This window comes from Populus euphratica, unplaced genomic scaffold, assembly GCF_000495115.2.
Source record: "Populus euphratica unplaced genomic scaffold, PopEup_1.0 scaffold365.1, whole genome shotgun sequence".
NCBI classification, from domain to species: Eukaryota; Viridiplantae; Streptophyta; class Magnoliopsida; order Malpighiales; family Salicaceae; genus Populus; species Populus euphratica.
Window position 1 is genome coordinate 68287 of NW_011500256.1, and position 22355 is coordinate 90641.

Here is a 22355-nt window from a genome sequence, read left to right on the forward strand (position 1 = left end):
TTAAAAAACCATCATCTTTCGTGAATACACAAGTCCAATAAATATTGCGTGCATCAGCAGAGATAATCTTAGACTGAAAACTTAACCAGAAATTGAATACAATAACTGAAAGGCAGATCAAACAGTGTTCGCGAAATCCACTCAATAACAAACTAGAGCCATTCCCATTTTTCAAAAAGACTAACAATAAGCATTGGAAAACGACAATCTCTCCATTGACAACTTAAGACCTTGGCTTCTCCTTCTTCTCTTTGAAAAGTGCAAGAAGTGAGACTCCAGAAACCTTCACAACCTTGAATCTAACACCAGGAATATCACCAACAGCATGACCTTTACGTCCAAATCCAGCAATCAACACCTCATCCTACAAGAACAAATTATCTTCTAGGTTAGCAGGAAACACAAAGGGAGCATAAATAATCCAAATCAGTTAAAGAGTACTCACATTTTCTTCAATATAGTTTAAGCAACCATCATTTGGAACAAAAGCAGCAATCTTCTTCCCATTTTTTATTAGTTGAACCCTAGCACACTTTCTAATAGCAGAGTTAGGCTGCTTGGCCTCGATACCTCTGTATATATAGACATCCAATGGTACAGATTGACACAGATTAGCATTTAAACTTTGGCGTTGAAGAAAACAAAAAATGAAAACATATAAAATACGATAAGGCAGCCCTACATCTTCTCAAGAACAATGCCTTTGGCATGAGATGATCCAGCAAATGGCTTCTTCCACTCATTGCCAAGGTTAGACTTCTTGTAAGATTTGTCAGCCCACCTCTGCCTTCTGCGGTGGGACTTAAGCTTGCGACCAGCTCCCATACCACGTGTCTTACTGTAATTCAGAAGACAAAAAAAACCATCAAATTTAAACAGAGAACACCCAAACACTGTCCAAAATCACTAAAAAAGTTACGCACAAAAGGAAGGGAACTTTCCATATCAGTAATCTCACCAGGAAACAATGCACAATACAAGTAATGCTAGTTCTAGACCACTTATGGTCATTAAATTTGATATGGTATGCAACCTCACATCCCTAACCAGCAAATCAGCTAATTTCGTTTCTATTCAAAAAAAATAAAATAAAATGACTCGGCCTTCTGGGAGGGCAGGAAAGATCCCACCAATGCATTTTCAAGTTGATAGAAATGGATTCAAATTTAACAGGTCAAAGGGAGTAATTAAACTAGATTCAAATACCAAAACATTGAACAGCCTAATAAATTTTTAATTCAAACAAAATTACTGTTTAATCGCTCCATAGCCTACACATAATCCAATTTACAAATACCAGAATTTAATTCAGAAACAAAACACGGAGATGGCATCCACCATGACTAAAACTCGTTTCAACATACAATGGAATACACTAAACATCACGTGGCAATATTTTCATAAGCCGATAGCATGGCTTAAGGTTTAAAACTTAAAAAGATTTTCAACTCTTCCCCATCTTCAACTTTCTCAGCTACCAAGCATGCCGTTAGTATGAGAAAACATTAATTAAGATACCAAAAAATACAAGATGCAAAACAAATAGGAGCTCTAAACATCCCAGAGTCAAGAACAGTAGAGTAACAGAGTGTTGCTGAAGGAGAGTGAGAATCGAGGAGAGGAAGCGTACCCCATGGTTACTGAGATAAGCTGTTCGACGGCGAGGAGGGTTCTGAAAGCTAAAGAGGGGGAGGAGCTGCCGCTGCTGCTGAATAAAACCCTAACCCTAAGAAAGAAGTGTACGCTGTGTATATATAAGAAAGATAGCAGTGGGCTGTTTCTGCATGGTTTATTTCTCTTATGAGCACCTGTTGGACTTATTTTCGGCCTTGTTTATCGGCCCATAAAAGTTAATTTGTTTTCCGGCAGAAATAAAAACGGGAAAAGAGCATTTCCTTATTCTTTTATGACAGAAAATAATCTTCTTTTTTTAGAATTAGAAAAAATAAAATGATTATAATTAGTAATTATTTTTAAAATATTTTAAAACAAACCTTTATATTTATAATTATAACAACTAAATTAAAAAAACATACTACATATTTGAGTTGATTATAATTAATCTAATTTCAATAAAGAAGACCATTCAGATTTTAAATTTGAAAAAAGTTAATTCAATATAGAGAATAATTTATTTTTTGAATATAATCTTAAACAAATTTTTATATTTAAATAATTCCGTAGGTATTAATTTCGCCATAGTTTAGGAAAGCAATTTCACCTTTCCTTTTGTTTCTTTTTTAATTTAAATTATTGTCATATATGATGATGATGCATCCATTATAGTATATTTGGTGACCCATTAATCCAATTATTAATTAGGTTATTTTTTAAAATAAATAAATAAATTGAAATCGATCATATCCAGTTATATTCGTTCTTAACATTTTGAAAAAAAGCTTTTTAAATTAATCTGGGTTGACCAATTCAATTCACAAACTGAGCCTGGAATCTGGTCATTACAACCTCCCATGGTATTAAGAATTTACATATTTTTAACCATCTAGATGGTGGCCAAATGGTAAGGACTTGGGATCAAGGGGTTTGCTCCCTCTGTGGTCTCAGGTTCGAGTCCTTGGTTGCTCATATGATGGCCACTGGAGGCTTACATGGTCATTAACTTCAGGGCCCGTGGGATTAGTCGTGGTGCGCGCAAGCTGGCCCGGACACCCACGTTAATCTAAAAAAAAGAATTTACATATTTAAATTCAATTGCTATGATTTTATAAGTTTTATAGTCTGACCCGAGCATAAATGTGAATTCATTGAGTTCCTCAGAGATATATGATGTGATGCGGGATGCATGGCAAGCCTGTATGTATGCCCATATTACTTGATAAGAAAAAACCAGACAAAAGGGATAGAAAGACGAGTTCAAAAGCCAGAGATCAAAGTGATAAGCTTGGCCACAGTTTAAGGTTTGGATCAAGAAGCCATTTCTTCGTCTTCAAAAAGCTTGGCCTTGTAAAGCACACATCAGGTGCCCGATTGGTTGCCTAAAATGAAAACATCCATGATTCCTCACTTCACACTTGTAATGGATGTTGATGAGTTTCAGAGCGTTAACTACCTTCTATTTAACGCATCGTAGGCAGCTAAGAAATGTCGGCACCGTACGAAGGAGAATGATTGCATGGGTACGCATGCTCATGGATACTGTCTGCGGTAACACTCTGGGGGTTTCTTAGGATCAATGGCATAATTGCTGTTATTGGAGATATACAGCGGGGTGGATTGGATACCTGTAAGAAATAAAACAAGCAGAGGCATCGAGCAAGCAAAAATTTAGAACAATGAAGGAATGACGAAACAACTAGCTTGGTCTCGGACAATACAAGAAACACAAATTCATGAGCCAAAGTAAACTTGGAATGGAGTTCCGGCAACATATCGTCTCAAATACTACAATACAAGTGTCCCTATTTTTCAGATTACTTGTTACTGATTAATACATAATCCATGCTGATGGCATGCTAGCACAGATCAACTGCTTCACACAGTGAACTAGATATAGTGGAGAAAATCAAAGCCACTGCAACCATCAGATGAAACAAAATGGATCCCCTCAGTTCATCATTTTCCACAAAACTATACAGAAGTCCTCAAAAGAACTCAAGTCTTTGAAACAAATTTATCATCATATTAAACTTAGCTGCCACCATCCAGTCCCTGCAATAAATAAGAACAAGGGCATTAAAAGATATGCGAAAATAAAGCAGTCAAAGCAATAAAACAACCATAAATGCATTGTAACCTGACACGGAACCTGGCTACTTCTGACCCCTCTTCCACAAGACCCCAATTTTCTTCAACATGTTCCCGTTTTTCTTCTTTGGAGAGTCATCATCCATATCTTCAGAGAAGGGCGAACCCATATTTCCAGGAATAGGATTATAGTTGTTGTCTAGAGAACCTGTTCTCTCTACAAATTTTCCATTGTTCCCAGTTGAAAGCATAGCAGCGGCTGCCTCAGCGGCTTTCCTCCATTGGTCTGACTGCACCTTTAATTTCCTCAATTCAGCCTCCATTTCTGTGTTTGCTGCCTGAGCTGCATCCAGCTGCTCAGTCACCCTTGCTGCTCTTCTGCTACTTCTATCTGCTTCCTCAGTCAGATAACTAAGTTTCATCAGAGCCTCGTGTTCTGCAGCCCTTGCAGTTTCTGCCAATGCAACAGCTTCATCATTAACCTTACTTTTCTCCATTTCCCCTTTCTTGATTTCTTTCCAGAGTTTTTCATTTTCCTCTGCTACACTCTGCAACTGTGCTTCCTTAACCAAAAAGCTCGCCTTCAACTCTGCCAGATCATGCTCTAACTTCTTCAGCTCCATTGCAAGTTCAGATTCCCTCTCACTTGGCTGATTTTTCTCAATCTTTAAAGCCAGTCCTTCATTCTCCTCAGAAATGCCCTGCAATTCAGTTTCCTTATCCATCAGGTTGGCCCTCAATTCTTCAATATTGTTTTTGGCTTTCTTCAATTCAGCTTCCAATTCAGCCTCTCTGTGGCCTGATTCCAACTTTGTACGTTCAACTTGTTCATAGGCGCTTCTAATCTGCAATGTGCTTTGAATATATTCTTCCTGGTACCTGGTCTCAGATGCTTCTAGTGCGGATTTCAACTGACCTACTTCATGTTTCAAAAGGTTCATTTCTGCTTTGAGCTGTTTTGTTTCCTCATTTTCTACACATTCCTGCAAAACTTCAACATCACCTGTAGGATTCATGACTGTTTTCCCACAAATGTTCACTGGATCTGCTTGCAGTTTACTCACAAGTTCCTCCAAGGGTTTTACTTGAGCTCTTGATTGTTCCAGCTCCAATGATAAGGACCTGTAAGCCTCCATGGCTTTGATGTCATCCGCCTGCAGCATTTCAGCAGTTGTATTTGCTTCTTCCAATTGCTTTTGAGTTTTACTAACAAGTTCCAGGGCTTGAGCTTCAGATTCCCTGGTATCACTGAGCTCAGTTTTCATTTTTTCGACAAGGGAGAGAGTTTCAGTTAGTTCCAGTCTCAGCCCTTGTAATTCAGCATATGCTGATTCTGCATGTTTTGTTTGGGAAGCTTCAGATTCCACTACCATTTCCAGCTGATTTTTTAGCCTATGGATTTCACTCATGGCAGAAGCCAGGGCTGCAGAATCAATTGAGTGCTGCTTCTGCATGGCCTCCAGTTCAGACTGCCAAGCTTTATCACGATCATGGGAAACTTTACGGAGCTCTTGAACACGGACATCTTCAGAACTAGAAAGCTCCATCAATTGCTGCTGTGATTCCTCAAATTTCTCTGACATGGTTAAAAGCTGCTTCTTGGTGTCTTCAGCTTCCTGCTGGGCTCGTCTCTTCCATGACTCTGATGCGTTCAGTTGATCTTTTGCCTTCTTCAGATCCTCCTGGAGTTGTGCAAGCTGTGTTTCCAATTCAGATATTCTGCTTGGGCGCTTCTTCTGGGCTCGCAAGACAGAGAGGATAGCAAAGCGAGTAAACAACAGTAATTTATGAAAATATTATCAGTACAAAAAGTTTCTTCCTAAGAAAAATCAATTGTGATAATTTAAAAGTAAAGAACTGTTTCTAAAAACACCTGAATGGTGGGAGACAGGCACTTGTAACAGAGTAATATAAATAAGCATCTGTGACTAACATGGCCAACTGTTAAAAAACTCCCCCATGCAGTTCCATTTAAACATGAACTAGTTGTAGCTGAGTACCTCAGTTGCTGGACTTTGAGATAATCTGCGTTCAGTGACTTTAGGACTTCTGTCTTTCGGGGTCCTACTTGCTGGATTTGGGGAGACAGAGTTGTTTTCTGATCCAGGTGTTTTGAGTTGCCGAGTTCGAGGTGTTGCAGGGGATTTCTTCTGAGGCACTTCCAACGAGCTGGTTCTGCACTCAAAGTTGGTTGAATGACAACAAGTATAGTTAGATATGCATGAAAATCAAAGGACCTACTTCCAAGTTCCAGCAACTGATGCTAGATAACTGTCAAAACTTGATAAAATACAAGGAGAAAAGAAGAAAAGAAAGAAGGATGCTATATAAGTCAGTAGCTGGGCCGTAAATTTACAGAATCTTGAGTAGATTAACCATGCAAGAATTCCTGGTAAATCAGTGTTATTAGGTGAAACAATTTCAATACCTGCCACCTCGTGAATGGGTTAAGTAACAATGCTTAGGATTCAGGGTATATCAGTGTGTTGTTAGGTGATAAATTTCAACACCTGCCACCTATTGAATGGATTAACCATGCTAGGATTCAACATTCACCCACCAATTGGATCTTGATGCCTCACCTGATTCACTATTATAATTTATTTGCCTTCGAGATAGTTGCCAAACTTTGTTGACAGTTGAGGTAGAAAAAATAGGTTTCTTACCCAAAATCAAAAGAAAACGAAATTACAAGGAAAAACAAGGGTTACAGGTCACCTTAAAGCAAAATGTGAAAGAGAGTATAATGTTCAATTCTTAACAAGAGTCCCCTCGTCACAAACCAAATTAATTGTACCCTTTCTTCCACTTTCCATAACAACGCAGAGTAGAACCAATAATTTGTAATTGGATTCAGTTAGCTCGGTCTCAGAACCTGATCTTTCTTTTCTTGTTATGATACTAAAAATCATCCTGTTCCTTGTAACAATTTTTTTTTTCCAGTCCAAAGTCCATTCAATTGAATGATCAGTTGGATCCACTTTAAAATCACCAATACATCAATTGCAAAAGAGAAGTAATTATTATCATAGAATTAAAAGGACTTGAATGAAAGCAGTTTTCTGAAAATAGATCAGAAAAACAGTGCAGAGATGAGCAAGTCTACATTACATGAACAGAATATTGAGGTCACATTCAGTTAATGACATGAGAAAACAGATTATCTGGAAACAAACAAACACCAAGAGCAGGTAAAAACATTGTAACAAGGAAATGACAATATTACTTTGCTTTTGGTGTCTGCATTATGTCTTCTATCCTCTTCACTAGAAGTACTCTTCTTGAAATCCCACCTGGCCCACACCACTTGCAGTTCTTCTGAGGAAATCTTTGGCTGAGAAAGAAATTCAAAAGAGAATCTAGTATATAAAAATGTATGTAAGAAGAAGGATAGTGTGGTGTTCAAAACGATGACAGCCACCTCAAATAAGCATGCAAAAACCTAACAAACAAACAAACAATACAATGCCTTCAAAGAAACTCCTCAGAAACTACCCCCACTACCACCAACCAGAACCACAAGACAAAATTAAAAACAAAGAAAAGGATGTACTCAGAAGACCTCATCACGCATGATTACATAATCCATCTTTGCAACTTTCTTTTCTCTTTCCTTTTTTATCCCTTTCTTTTCACTCAAGCACTTTATGTTGTGCTCCAAAAAAAAGAACAATGGGCCAGAGCCAGATTAATGATGTTGGTAGCATAAATTCTCTGTTCATTTGGAAACTGCTGTGTCATTTTTTTTAATATAAAAAATAGAGTTCCATTATTAATTAAAATCCTTTTGCCTTTCTACTTGTGTATTTGGTGTGACAAACGCGCTCTCTACGCACCATAATTTTTTTCCATTTGATGACAAACATAAATATTTTATAGCACAGATACAAAAGGTAAGAAAAGAAAACGTATTAGAGACCTATCCCCATATCCAGACACCATCTCTGTTTTTTTTTTTTAATCAAAACTTGCACGGATAATGTAACAATAATGGTAAATAAACATGGCATTACCCAGAAATTGGACAGCCGGAGGGAAATTTGAAAAGTAAAAATTCCTTAAATCCTGTAGCATTTTCGGAACCTTAAAATCCTGGACAAAATTATAGATTTGACTAACGAGAAACTACCCTTGTACCCCCAAACACTACCCTCTCCCCAAAGGAGAAGGATGAAGAAGAAGAACAGTAAATTAGTATGGAAACTGAAAACTGAAGAAGAAGAACAGTAAATTAGTATGGAAACTGAAAACAAATTATCAAAGGCATATGAAGCGACCATGGTAAATTCTCACTCTTCTGAGTTTTAAACGCTTAGATCTACAAAACAATGATCTAAAACAAGCTTACCTCAAAATAACCCAAACACAGAGAGTGTTGAAACAGAGATCTATGTTAAGCAAAGAAATGTTTCCCCAAGGGTACTCTGTCACATGAAAAAAAAAAAAAAACCTACTCAGGGCTTTGGTTCTTCTTTGAAGGAACTTTCAAAACTCAAAAGTCTGCAAACACTTCAGGCTCTGAACTGAAGGCCAACCACAGAAGCCCCACCCACATTTTTCAAGTGGAAGCAGAACTTTACTAGATAATGAGATATCTTTAAAAAAGAAACGCAAAAGAAGCATTATTACCAAGAAGAAAAGAGGGAGAACCAAAAAAAAGCAAACCCAACTCAAGAATCGACAGCACCTAAACCCGAAGAAGTTCTTTGAACCGACAAAAGAAAAAAATTTGAACTTTTACTCACAAAAAAACCAAACATTAAAACTCTAAAAAACCAAATAACCTCAAGATATGACAAGTAACTCATAACTAAACAATGTGTAACAAAACAAAACCAGAACAAATTCACATTCGGGGCTTACCAGAAGATGTCTCTCTGCCTTGTAGGAGCTTTTTTTAACGGATAAAAAAAAAAGGGAACAAAACCCTAGTGCAGATAAACCAAACAAGGAGGTGGAGAGAGTGAAGTAAAAGAGTAGCTAGCTGCTTGTGCGCTCAGTTCTCGAGACTCTCTCTGCGTGTAATTTGTCAGTGTTCACTATATTTTGTCAGTCGGAAGCAAGAGCTCACAGCGCAAATATATGGAGAGGTACTATTCAGGGGTGGACCACGCTATTATTTTTTACGCGCTCCCCCACGCTCTCCTATTTTCAAAGATCCTGATATTGTTTTTACTCGGAGAAAAAAAGAAATCATATTTATTTATTGGCCATGGGATCTGGAATCCTGCCCTTCCGTTATACAAGTTGCCATTATAAGATTAGGAACGTTGTGAGAGCAAATTAATTAAAGTACTCTGGAGAAACATTATCTCAAGAAGAAGGATTATAAAAACATTATTATTTTATTTTATTTTTCTTGAGCCCTTTATGTGTAAGAATGCTAAGCTTAGTTTCTTAAATCTACAGTCATGAAAAGCTTCAATGGTTTTGACCTCTCTCGTCCTCTTTGCCACGACTACCTTTGCTGGTGTTCCTTGTTATTATTTTTCCAAATATTAGGAATTTTTTTTCGAACGTTATCACTAGATAAGTTTTCAATCACCCATGTAGTTTACACTTAGGACATATACTCTTGCTGTGTTGTTATGTTACATATTAGATTAAATTTTTTTAATATTAAAAGAATATCACATCATTACTAATATATCTTCTAATAAAAAATAAAATTAATCAAGTGAGATAAATTTAATGTGATTTGGTCAGCTTAAAAGATACAAAAGCAATCCTAAAAACTAGTAAAAATATAATTTAACTAAAAATAATTTAAAACAATATCTTTTCTTAATATGGAGATGATAGTATATTGAATTGATTTGAGTTAATTCTGATTAATTTGTTAAATCTATGACGTGGGTTATGAAACTTTGATAAACTTATAGAAAATAAGTCAAAATAACTTATGAAATTCAATTCTCAATCAACTCAACATTGAAAAATAAAATTAAAAAAATATCAAGTCAACCTAATTCATAAAATCAGGATAATCTCGTAAAAAATAATTTTGAAAAATAAAATTAAAAAAAATATCAAGTCAACCTAGTTCATAAAATCAGGATAATCTCATAAAAAATAAATTGAAATAAATTATAAATTTTAACCTCTAACAAAAAAATTCTATATATTAAATGATAAAATTCAAAAAAAATATTGTTCCAATAAATAATGTTTAGCGAGGAGATCAATGGTGAATTTACCTTATTTAGATTTTTTAATAAATTTAAATTTTTACATATAATTATTTTTATTGCAACATCATTTTAGATTTAACAACTTTCCGCTAAATATGAAGGTCTTCTCACTTTAAAAAATTACTTAATATAACCAATTATGGAGGACTGGATAATTATACGTGATATGCTACGAGTCAAATTAATATTTTTGTTAACATAAAAAAATATCCAAATGTTATCAATGTATTTTTAGTTGAAAAGAATAAAACTATATAGGGATTAACTTGATGTGACCTAGTCAACTTGATAGGTTAAAAAAAACTCAAATAACCAATAAAAATATAGTTTAACAAAAAAAAAACTTAAGACGACGTCGTTTTTAAGTATTAATATAACAACATATTAGATTGACTTGGATCAATTCAGATTAACATGTCAAATCTACTATCCAAGTCATGAGACTCTGATAACCCTATAGAAAGCAAATGATAAAAAATTATTCAACCTAAATTCACAATCAATTCAATGTTGAAGTATGAAATTGAAAATAAAATTCAACTAAAAAAATAAGTTAAGTTAACTCAGGTTAACCTTCCAAACCTATGTCATAAGACTGAGATAATCCTATAAAAAAATTTAAAATAAATTATGAAGCTCAATTCATGATCAACTTATTGTTGAATGATAAAATTTTAAAAAATAAAAAAAATAAAAATAACACAAAAGGCTACTCGGGTCAACTAAACAAACTTGTGACCTCAACATAAAACCAAGATAATCTCTTAGAACACAAACTGAAACAAATTTTGAAGCCTAATTCTCTATCAATTTAATATTGTAGGATGAGATGGAAAAAAAATCAACTAAAAAAAGGAGGGAAACCCAAATCAGTTAGCTTAATCTGTGCCTCGGGTTATAAAATTATGATAACTCCATATAAAGAAAATAAAAAATAAATTATGAAGCTTAATTCTCAATCAACTCAATGTCGAAGGGTTAAATTGAAAGTAAAATCAACGACTTAAATTAACTCGAGTTAATCTGTTAAACCCAAGTGAAGAGACCGGGATAAATCCATAGCAAAAAAATATAAAAAATATAAAATTCAATTATTAATCAACCCAATGTTAAAAGATAAAATAGAAAAAATCAATGAGAATAAAAGGAAAAAAAACCTGAGTCAACATGGCTAATTCGTAAAACTTATAACTTAGATCATGAGATCATGATAACTTCTTAGAAAGCAAATCAAGAAATAATTATGATTATGAAGTCTATTTCTCAATTAACCCAATGTTAAAAGATAAAGTTGAGAAAAAAATAAATGTAAAAAACAGAAAAAAAACTAATAAATGAAAATGCCAAGAAGTTTCAATATATTACTAAAACGGTAACTTGTGTTGTGTTATAAGCTGATCAAAAATTTATTAGCACACAAAAGAGATGCCGAGAGGATAACAATATTTATGAAGAAGTAAGAAAAACTTGATACTCTAGTTATTAACTCGATTAGATCTAATAAGATCGGGTAATCAAATAATCTAATTTAAATTCGATTAGATCTAATAAGATCGGGTAATCTAATAATATAATTTAAATTACAGACAATGATAGCAGATGAACCATAAAATAACATCTTGCAACAATCAACTAAAACAAATCAGTCACCAATATTATACCAAGAAGGAAAAGGAAAAAAAAAACATTGGCAACCTATTATCAACTCCATTGTGGACATTGTTGATCTAAAAAAAAATCTTGTTAAGACAATTCAAACCTAATCATGAAATTCTAGATGATAATATAAGAAAAATTCATTAGAACAACATCTTTAAAAAGCAAATTGAACAAAATAAAATGAAGTAAGCATTCATTTATATTCAATAAATCAATTCTATCTAATTTAAGAATAAAATTTATTTTAAAAAATAAATTTAATAAAGAATAACAAATAAAAAGACCAAAGGCAACCCAATTAAATTAAAAGAAAAAAAAGATAAACTAAGGTCATAAAAAGCATTAAAAAAAACAGAAGACAAAGCTCAATCTTCAATTAAGTAAATATTGAAGGATGAAATAAGAAAAATAATGGCTTAAAAAATGATATAAAAAATAAAGCAATCTTAGGCAAACCTCATGGAGCTAGTTTAATTTATAAAGTTTACAACTTATAAAATCTTCAACATAGGTTTAATAAGTTCAAATCCATACCAATTAAATATTGAAAAATTAAATTGCGTAAAAAAGTACCACTCTTGAAAATTTTGCAAAGCAAAAAAAAGCCAATAAAAAGAATGTGAATGAAATCTACCAAGAAATTTTTTTTATAAAGGGTGAAATTGAAGAAAAATACAACTCTAAAAATTATCTTAGACTACAAAAATAGGGATCAAATTTGACAAAACAAAAAATTTAATGAGGATGAGATTAAAATAAAAAGCTAGTTCCATGAATTATTTAAAACAAATATAACAAAAAAACAAGGACTCAATAAAAAAGAAATAGAAGTTTAGGAGTTGACTTGAAAAATCAGGTGGTAGGGTGCAAAAACTAAAGAAGAGAAAGGAAAAAAAAAGAAGAAAAAAATGGTTGTCGATGACAAATCAAACCTTCAATCAGTGCATATGCCACATATCCGAAGAGGAGATGTTGAGACGAAACTAAAGTCACCCTGCAATGACTTTTATGGCTATTGGAATCAATTGCACGTGTCATCTAAAGATGACTGAGAGGCTCTTTTTCAATTTTTTTTAATTATTAAAATACTCAAATTAACCCCACCCCAACAAATTAATTATATAAAAAAACCCAACAATAAAATAACATAAACACCCTTTAACATACAAGTTAAATTATTTGATACCAAGATCTTTTTACTATACAACAATATTAAAGATGACAAAAGAACCCTCTATTTTCCTGTGAGTTTTTTTATTATTATTTTAAGAATAAAACAATTATTTTACCGTGTATTTTTAATTAAAAATATAAAATTAACCTTGAATAGAAGTTCAAAAATTGATTTTTTTAAGACTCTATTTGTTTGCTGGAAAATAGTTTTTTTTTAGAAAGTGAATTCTGAAAAAGTGAATTATTTTCTGATGTTTGGTAGTGTAATGGAAAATAAGTTGGAAAACATTTTCCAGTGTTTAGTTATGTCATGTAAAATAAGCTGGAAAATAACTTATTAATATTTTATTTTTCTCAAGTTTATTAAAATAACGAGAAACAAGTCTTACAAATTAAAAACTTGAATGAGAATGAAATTGAAAAAAATATAATTTCATAAATTATCTCAAATAAAATAAATAATAATCAAAATAATAGAGATCAAATCTAAAAAATAAAAAAAATAAAAGATGAAGAAATTAAAATAATAATAATTAACATTTTATAAATTATTTCAAATAAAATAAATAACAATCCAAAGAATGAGAACCAAATTTGATAAATACAAAATTTCAATAAAAAATGATAGGGAAAAAGCAAATAACAATTATAAAAATAAGGAACAAAATTAATATAAAAATTAAATTTTAAGAGATGATATTGAAAAATAAATATTTAAAACAAAATATATATAGTAATCAAAAGTTTGAGAACCAAATTTGATATAATTAACAAATAATATGGCATTTTAAAATTTTTTACAACTTCTAGAAAATATTTTCCTCTCAAATTTTATAAGAAAACAAACACAGAAAAACTTTAAAAATAATTTTTCCAAAAATAAATTTCAGAAAACAAACATAGTCTAAGAATAATGTTGTAAATTCACAATACAATCTAAACACAAATTAAATTACTCATCCTATCCCAATCAATTTTAAAATACTAAAATTATCTCAAGACAAATATTATTTTACTCTTAAATACATGATAAAGAGCATTTTTTTTTTTTAGGCTAAGAAGAAAAAACACTATTCTCATCTACAAACGGTGTCTAGGTGACCAATGTATTCTCCTTCTCTTTTAATTTTTTAATAATATATTATAATGGGTGTCCATTGACTTACGGCTTCCCTGCCTACCTTGGTGAATAAAAAACACAAAAATCGAATAATTGCTGGCCATGTGGTCAAGGTATCTAAACTTGTTAAATATTAAATAATTGTACGATGAGTAATTGTACGAACTACATATTAAATAATTCGGTGAGTTTTTAATGTATTTTTATATTTATAATTATGTCTAGTGTACATTTGTATAATATTTAATTAATCGATATGTAGTTTTTTTAAAGTTTTTCATCTAAATTAATAAAATTATATGTTTTTTTATTATAAAAATGTAATTCTAATTTTTCAAAAAAATTAAAATATTTATTGTTAAAATTTTAATGGTTAAATAATTCTTATTTTTATTATTTCTTAAAATATTTTGAGTATTTGTAATCAATTCTTTAATTGTATCCTTATATAAATAAAAGGTATTTTTAAATGAAAAATATAATTACATCTATTTATATTTAAAAAAATTACAAGAAAGGACTTATTGGAGAGTTGAATATTATAAAGATATAATGGACACACTAGTTTTATCATAATATCGAAGGGATCATCAATGTATTCTTATATAGTGGACACAAAATGCTGATTTGTTATCATAATAAAAACTTATTGATAAATAAAGCAATTTATTCTTATATAATGAATGAGTTTTCAATATGTTTTTATGTTTTTAATTGATATATTATATATTTATATAATATTCAATTCTTCAATAAGCAATCCTATAAAAAAAAAACTCATCCAAATTGAAATAATTATATTTTTCATTTTAAAAAATATCTTTAAATTACATAAAAATGTGATTTTATTTTTTAAAAATATATTATTTTAAATAAAATTTTAATGATTAAATAATTCTGACTCTTATATCTTCTTAAAACAATTTGGGTAATTTTCATCAATTCTTGTATCTTATCCTATTATAACTCAAGTAAATTTTCTTGATTGAAAATATAATTTTATTAGTTTAGATAAAAAAAAAAAAGGTTTGATAGAAGGACATGTTGGAGAGTTGAATATATATAATTGAGATCATATTTATGTCATGACAACTTGCTATCAATAAATAAAAAAGCTTGATATCCATAAATGACGTGATATATATTTTATATAAGGGACACAAATGAAAATTTGCTATCATAATAAAATTTTATCAGTAAATAACCTTGAAAGATATAATTTAACTAGTTAAATTCTGAATTTATTTTTTAAAGATCATCAATTCTAGTCCCACGAACCTTAGAACCACTAAAGGGTTATATAGTCATTAACGTCAAGATCAATGGAATTAGTTAAAGTACGTACAAACTGATCCGGATACCTATGTTAATAAAAATAATTATAGGTAAATGATCTAATATATCATTATATAATTGGATAAAATTTCAAAATGTCTTTATCTTTCCAATTGTATCTATTGTATAATAATGAATTTTATAACATGTAGTTTTGCTAAATTTTTCCATCTAAATTAACATAACTATATTTCATATTTTAGAGATATTTTTTAGCCATAAAAAAATAGTTTACACTCCCTTAAAATTTCTCCAATAAATCCATCACTTATATAAGAAGGGCCCATGCACTCAAAAAAAAAAAAAACATAAAGAGAAGGGAAAAAATTATTCATCCTTCTTCTTATTTTTTTTTTATTATTTATATATTTAAACCACCAAAACAACCTTTTTATTTATTTATTTATATATTTAAACCACCAAAACAACCCTACATACCACTAAAACAACCCCTAAACCTCCTTTAAAAAAACACCATAATAGCCCCTAAACTTCTACATATAATTTTAGTCATAATCAACTTTCTAAACTATCAAAAAAGCTATATGAATCACCTTAAAACAACCTTTGAACAACTATAACATTAAAATTGCTCCCCAAACCACCATAAGCAATCATCTAAAACATCATTAAAATAAACTTAAAACTACCCTTAACAACCCTTAAAATGTTGTCATTTAATATTCATTTGAATCATCATTATTATAATTAAAATTTAGATTCCTTTAAAAAGTATCCTTTTCTTTTTTATATATATATATATGTATAAGAAAAATGTTGAGAAATAAAAATAATAAAAGAATACAAGCAATTTGGTTGGCAAGAACAAGTTGAAGAGGGATTTATATGCATAAATAAGAGATAAAGGGACCAAACTAAATCTTTGACATTTTTAGAAACTCAATTGCATTCTTAAAAGACCGAATTGTGAAAGGTAATGCAAATTCAAGGTTAACTTAAATGAATATTGAATGAATTTGCATAAAAATCAAAGAACTTAATTAGATTTTTAATAAGATAATTTGACTTAATTATAGATCTAATTAAATATTTAATCAAGTTTATAAATTCATTTAGGCCAAAACTAAAATAATTAACTAAGTGCATGGACTTAATTAGACCTTTTAATGGATCAAATTAATGTTATTAAGGAACTGGTTAGTGAAAATTTAAGTTTGAAAGCTTAATTTAGGCTTAATTAAGAATATTGAAATTTTAGAGGAACATGATCACTTTTTACAAGTTTAATTGGATAAAATTAGGGGTGAAATTGTAATAAAGTTTAGAGGTCAATTAAACACCAAATTTAAAAAAATTAGAACAAAGGACCAAAATATAGCAAGCATGCATGCTTAAGGATTGAAATAATCCACATCAGGGGTTAGGTTGAAAAAAATTAAAAGTTTGATGGTTGATAAGGGTCAAATTAAAAAAAATAAAAACCAATAACTAATTTAAAAAATATGTTCAAATTAGAGTAGTTAAATTAAAGTTTCTAGAGGTGCGATTGTAAAAAATAAGAAGTTTTAAGGTCAATTGAGGATGCATACGCTATAATTAAAATAACAAGGACTAAATTGAAATTTACAAAATATAAACTCTTAAACCCTAATTTTTAGGGTTTAAGTAGATGATATATCACTTGTTTTTAATGAAGAAATTGAGTGACACATCATATATTCCTGTTTTATCATCTTTTTCAGTCGAGAAGGCTTATCAAATTACCATCTTTAAGTGAATGAATGTGACATTTCTGATTACCTTAAAAACTTCAACTAACACCAATTAACAAAGGAAATTCCCCTCTAAAAGTTTATACCACCCCTTTTCAATGTTTGTGTCCACTTACCATATGGAAGCCATAAATAAATAAATAAATAAATAAATAAATAAAAATAGTTAAAATAAAATTGAAGCAAAGGTGACAAAGATTGTGTATTAATATGAAAGAAGAGACTGTGAAAAAAAACGAAGGGTTGTTTTGAAGAGGTTGTTGAAATCTACTAAAATCAATCAATAAAGGTGGAAACCAGTTGAAACCATCTCTTGAGGGTAAGTTATTCAACTTGATAAAAGGGTAGAACTTATTTACAATACCCTTCTCCTTTACATTTTAAGCTTTAAACCTTTCATTTAAGTGTTGTTTATGATTATTTTAATTTCATTTTACCATGTTTTAATTTGTTTTTGCATGTTTGTTCAAGTTGCTTTGAATGCAATTAACAATATGCTCATTAGTTTTAGTTGTTAATCTGACATTTTATGATGGTTAATGAATGATTATTGATATGCTTTTAATGCTTGAATACTTGTTTTTGATGCATGAAAATCATATGTTATGGTTTGATGATTATATGAAAGAATGACACATATAAAAATGCTTGTCTATCTTGATGTTTTTGTTTAAGTCTTGAAAGTTTATTTAGGATATTTTGATGTTGAATGAGCTTTTAAATTGATAAAAATAACATATACGCATTTGTATAATGACAATATGTTATATGCTTTGAGTTCTATGCATTTTAATGTTTTACATGTCTATTGTTGTTTCTAAAAGCTTAAGTATGCATACATGAGTGTATGTGACTTTTTTGAATAGGTTTTAGGCTTTATTAAGGGTTTTGTTGTATTTTCTACATTTTAAAAGATTCTAGGTTTTTAGGTTTCATGTTCATCAGTTGAAGATTATCTTGGATCCATGTTTTGATTGTCTTTTTGATTAATTGTTGGTTCTTGCACATGTGTATAAGTTTGTTGATCATTAAGTTAGGGTTTTAATAACTTAAAATATTGAAATCTTGGCATTTGATCTTCAATTTCTTTATTTTATATTTTGCATTAAATAAAATAATTGTAATATTAGGTTCATTATTATGTTAATCCAACCTTAAAATCTTGCTTGGATGTTCATTATACATGTTTTTGTGCTTTCAATTTGACATAATGTGTTTTTATATTGAATCTTAGTTTCTCGATTTCTTTATGAGTTTTTGGTGTTTTTAAGTGGATTCAAATATTTTTCCTTATTCGATCTTTGTTTTTTCTTTTTTTATTTTGGGTTGTGTTTATGATCTAGACCTTTAGGCTAGGAAGCACAACTTACATGACTAGGTTGAATCCATTTTCAATAAGGTAGTGTTTAGCATGCCTAATTTTCATCAAATAAAAACATAATATTTTATTCTTAAAACGTATTTGCCAAACATGACCTTAAGATATTTTTCAAAAATCAAATTTTTAGTTAATGATGTATTTGACAAACGCACCATATTAATTTTAAAGCAATTTTTATTTTTTTTGTTTTTTTTTGTACCTTTTTCGAACAGATCCCAAATAATTTCTAAGAGTCCTGAAAAAAATCGAGGGCAATTTTAAAATTATTTATGGTTCCATCATATATTTTCCAACAATTTTATTTAATAGTTGGGCTCTAAACTTACTAATTCGATATTAAATAAACCTGTTTTTCCTTTAAAATTTTTAAAAAACAAAAAAATATTTTTATTTATATGTATACAACTAATTCTAAAATTTGTATGCATATTTTATACAAAAAAAATAAAAAAGTGTATTTTTATCATACATTGAAAAATAAAAAAAAATCTAATAGGTATTATAACAAGTTTGTGATTATTCATTAGGATTTGACCAAAATCTCAAAAAACACCATAAAAATCATTTTGTTTAAATTTAGGATTTGTAGTTTACATAGTTTTTGGACATTAGAGTGGTTAGATTTTAACTTGATAGAATAAGGACATCCTTACTAAATTTTTTTTTCTTGAAATTTAGTTAGACCAATGAATAGAAACATGACTATAGAAAAAAAAAATCAATCTACAATATAGCGTACATAAGTAGCGTACATAGAGGCGATGTATCTTTCTATGCATAACTAGTCCATTTACCTAGACTCTTACAGACCATTAGGGTTTCTAATGATTATAATATTAGGTGACGACTTCTAAACCTTATTAATCATAATTTTATGATTATTTCCTAATACTTAACCCCTCTTAATCTAGGAGCTAGATTTTCCATTCGATATTGTACATACCATGATAACCACTATTAACTCCCTCAACCACTATAAAAACCTATTACTATCCACCCAAAACTACTCTAAAATTGAAACTTTTTAAGCTACAACTCTCTCTATTTAAAACCATTATAATTAACCTTACAACTTAAATCACGTCCTAGCTCCATCAAGCTAGGCCATAGCCAACTATCATGATTAGTTCGAACACCACCAATAATGACAATCAAACACCCTCATCTTTGATAGCCACAATGAAAGAAAAAATAGGAAGAAATCAAGTTAAAGAGAGCACTTATCTTCTTCATTGGTTGGTAATGAATGACACCACCATTATCAATTAGTAGAGAAGACCGAGAAAATATGAATATGTTTAATAACTAAACCTAGAGGCATTGACGTGCGTACTTTATGCATTGCCAAATATGTCAATGTGCGTGCTTTCCAATATATTTTCAACAACTTATAAGGTGAGTTTCTATCTTTTTCTCATATTTTTACTCATTACCATTTGATTATTATTAATTAGATGCATTTATATATGTTAAAGTGTTTTTATTGTATTTGATTCATACGCCTCAGAAGTTAGAGACCAATTAGGGATTTTGAAAAGAAATATGATCGTGATCAATGCTTTGTGATGAGATTGAAAGGCTTGTATTTGTGCAATATCATATTATCCAAGACATAACGGTTGGTCGTAATGTGATTTTAGTAGAGTATTTATATTCCATTTGATTTGTTTATTATTAACTTATGAGTTCAAGGGGTATCTAAAATGTTACAATATGTTATTATTTAAACCTATTGACATATTTATTGTTGTGATAGTTTTGATTTTTACAAAAAAACTACTTTCACTCCAAATCTTAAAATTTAATATGTTGTGATGTTTGTAAATTCATTACATGTTTGTTTTTTTGGTTTAAATGTTACCCCTCTTGAACTCATGTTAAAGGTAAAGTTTTTATGTCAAACTAATTAAATATGAAATTATTAGTATATTTATTGTTATGCTGGTTTTGTTTTTTATAAAAGCATCACTTTTTTTATTTTTAAATTTAAATTCAAACTCATATTGTATGTGATGTGGTGTTAGCTTTAGTCTTTTACATAAAAATCATTATCTTAGGTCAAGGATTTCAATTATAAAATTATCAATTTATTATGGATTTATTTTTAAAATTCATGAAAATCAATTTTTATGTATGAGTTCTGAATTTAAAACTATGATGTTAAATATATATATAAAAAATTAACATAAAAATTAGTCAATACAAAATCACAACTTTGATTTGAAACTTAAAGATTGGGCTTTGCATATGGCTGATTTTTATTTTCATATTTGAATAAATTAATTGATCTTTTAAATGCAATCTTTTCTTTTTAAAATTCTTATCTAAATTTACTTCATTAAGCAATACACATGATTATTGTAGTTGGTATTTGCTTGTTTTGCTTGTTTTTATTTATCTTTAAATCCTTTTGGTTTTGTTGTCTACATGTGTTTCATAATGCCTAGTATGAAGTGTTTTTATTTAACAATAAATGTTTTTAATGGACACACACATAATTATTGTTATTTACCCAAATCGATCTAATATGTTATTATCTTAATATTAAAAAAAATCATCTTAATTTATTCTTAAAATTAAATCATACTATTTACTTGTCATTTAAGTTGTTTTTAGACTTACCAAGTTGATCGGGTTATATCGGGACAACTCTAACATAGTTTGATTTTAAATTCGGGCTAAGTAATGAGTGAAATAACTCCTTGCTATTTGAATATTTTTTTAAATTTAATATTTTTTTGATCTGATTCACAACATAGTGTATGCATGTAAACTAATATATTATATGGAGACTCGTGCGTGTGTGTAATATGGTAAATAAAAATCCCTAATTGATGGTGGCTAATGATGAGAGTTTAAATGCATCTCATGATTTTTAGTTCAATTATATTCGGTTTAAAGTATGAGTGGTGTAACTCATGATGTGAAGTTGATTCTATTTTGATAATTTTTTTTTCAATTGAGTTGAGTTAGAGGTTGCCATATTTATAAGGATGAGAGTTAATATATATATATATATATATATATATATATATATATATATTAGAATTGATTAGTTTTTGTCTTTAAAATAGTCACACACACATAATATTTTAGTTAACTTAACAGAAAAACTTAACTCTCAAAATGGTTTTTTAAAAATGACTTATTGAATATAGCGAAACATTGAAGTTAAACTAGTTTTAAATATTAACTTTTTGATAACTCTTTTATTTCTTTGTATCTCCCCTTAAATGTCTATAATGACAAAGTTATACTTGTTAAATAAAAAGAGATATTGTATAATAGACTTATAATATAAAAATAAATTTTGTGGCATTGACAAAATATGAAAATATAGAGAAAAACAATGTTAATGTTTTATGGTTCATAAATAAAAAATATTGTATAATTAGCTCGTTTAGTTGTTTTAATTTGAAAACACTATAAAATTTGTAAAAGAAAACTATGAAAACACCACCGAAAACATGTTTCCAAACTTAATACAAATTTAAAAATTCTCTATTAAAAAAAATCGCATTTAAAGTTTTGAATAGAAAATCCATACATTTCTTTTTCCAACTTGGACTTTTTTTAAAAAAAAATGAAGTATTATTTAATTTCATTTCGCAGCTCTCAATTATAATTCCCAAATAAAATCTAGGTCCATTTAAAAAAATGAAGTATTATAATTCCCAAATAAAATCTAGGTCCATAAAAGCCTAAAGAATAAGCAATTGCTCAATCTTAAACTAAGAAGTCGAGGCGATTGAGTATTGAGAGACGAAATTGGGTATTTTAATTTCACAAAAAAGTCTCCGATAGATTTCTCTTTGGATAGACTTGCTTTGAGGTGTCATTTTCTTTCATTAATTAGCAAGCATTCGCAATAATGGTGGCGGTGCTACTGCTCTTAACCACGCATGCACGGATGCTCTGCCTTCCTTTTTGGGGCATTGCGGAGTAGAAAAAAGTGGTCGCCGTCGCCCTTCTTCTTGGGGTAACCTAATTGAACGAGGGGACCATTAAAAATTGGAGTATAGCTAATAAATAATAATAAATTTATTGAATAAAAAATT

At 29.7% G+C, this 22355-nt stretch overlaps 2 protein-coding genes across 5 annotated transcripts; both read right to left on the reverse strand.

Annotated features, from left to right (window-relative positions):
* On the reverse strand, positions 1 to 1741 carry LOC105112791 (40S ribosomal protein S23). Its single transcript, XM_011008638.1, has 4 exons — positions 1631 to 1741; positions 683 to 838; positions 446 to 572; positions 1 to 364 (listed from the first exon to the last, which is right to left on the reverse strand). Exons 1-4 carry the CDS (start codon positions 1633 to 1635, stop codon positions 224 to 226), a joined length of 429 nt encoding a protein of 142 aa, XP_011006940.1. The 5' UTR covers positions 1636 to 1741; the 3' UTR covers positions 1 to 223.
* Positions 1742 to 3269: 1528 nt separating this feature from the next.
* LOC105112792 (interactor of constitutive active ROPs 2, chloroplastic-like) lies at positions 3270 to 8774 on the reverse strand. Of its 4 annotated transcripts, none has more exons than XM_011008641.1 (6): positions 8569 to 8773; positions 8065 to 8129; positions 6932 to 7039; positions 5706 to 5880; positions 3755 to 5441; positions 3270 to 3669 (listed from the first exon to the last, which is right to left on the reverse strand). In XM_011008641.1, the coding sequence occupies exons 3-5, from the start codon at positions 6949 to 6951 to the stop codon at positions 3771 to 3773; spliced, it is 1866 nt and encodes a 621-aa protein (XP_011006943.1). In that variant the 5' UTR covers positions 6952 to 7039; positions 8065 to 8129; positions 8569 to 8773; the 3' UTR covers positions 3270 to 3669; positions 3755 to 3770. The 4 variants fall into 4 exon arrangements, with proteins under 4 accessions (XP_011006943.1, XP_011006942.1, XP_011006944.1 ...); XM_011008640.1 differs by having other exon boundaries at positions 8054 to 8129; XM_011008642.1 differs by lacking the exon at positions 8065 to 8129 and having other exon boundaries at positions 3767 to 5441; positions 8569 to 8774.
* Positions 8775 to 22355: the final 13581 nt, after the last annotated feature.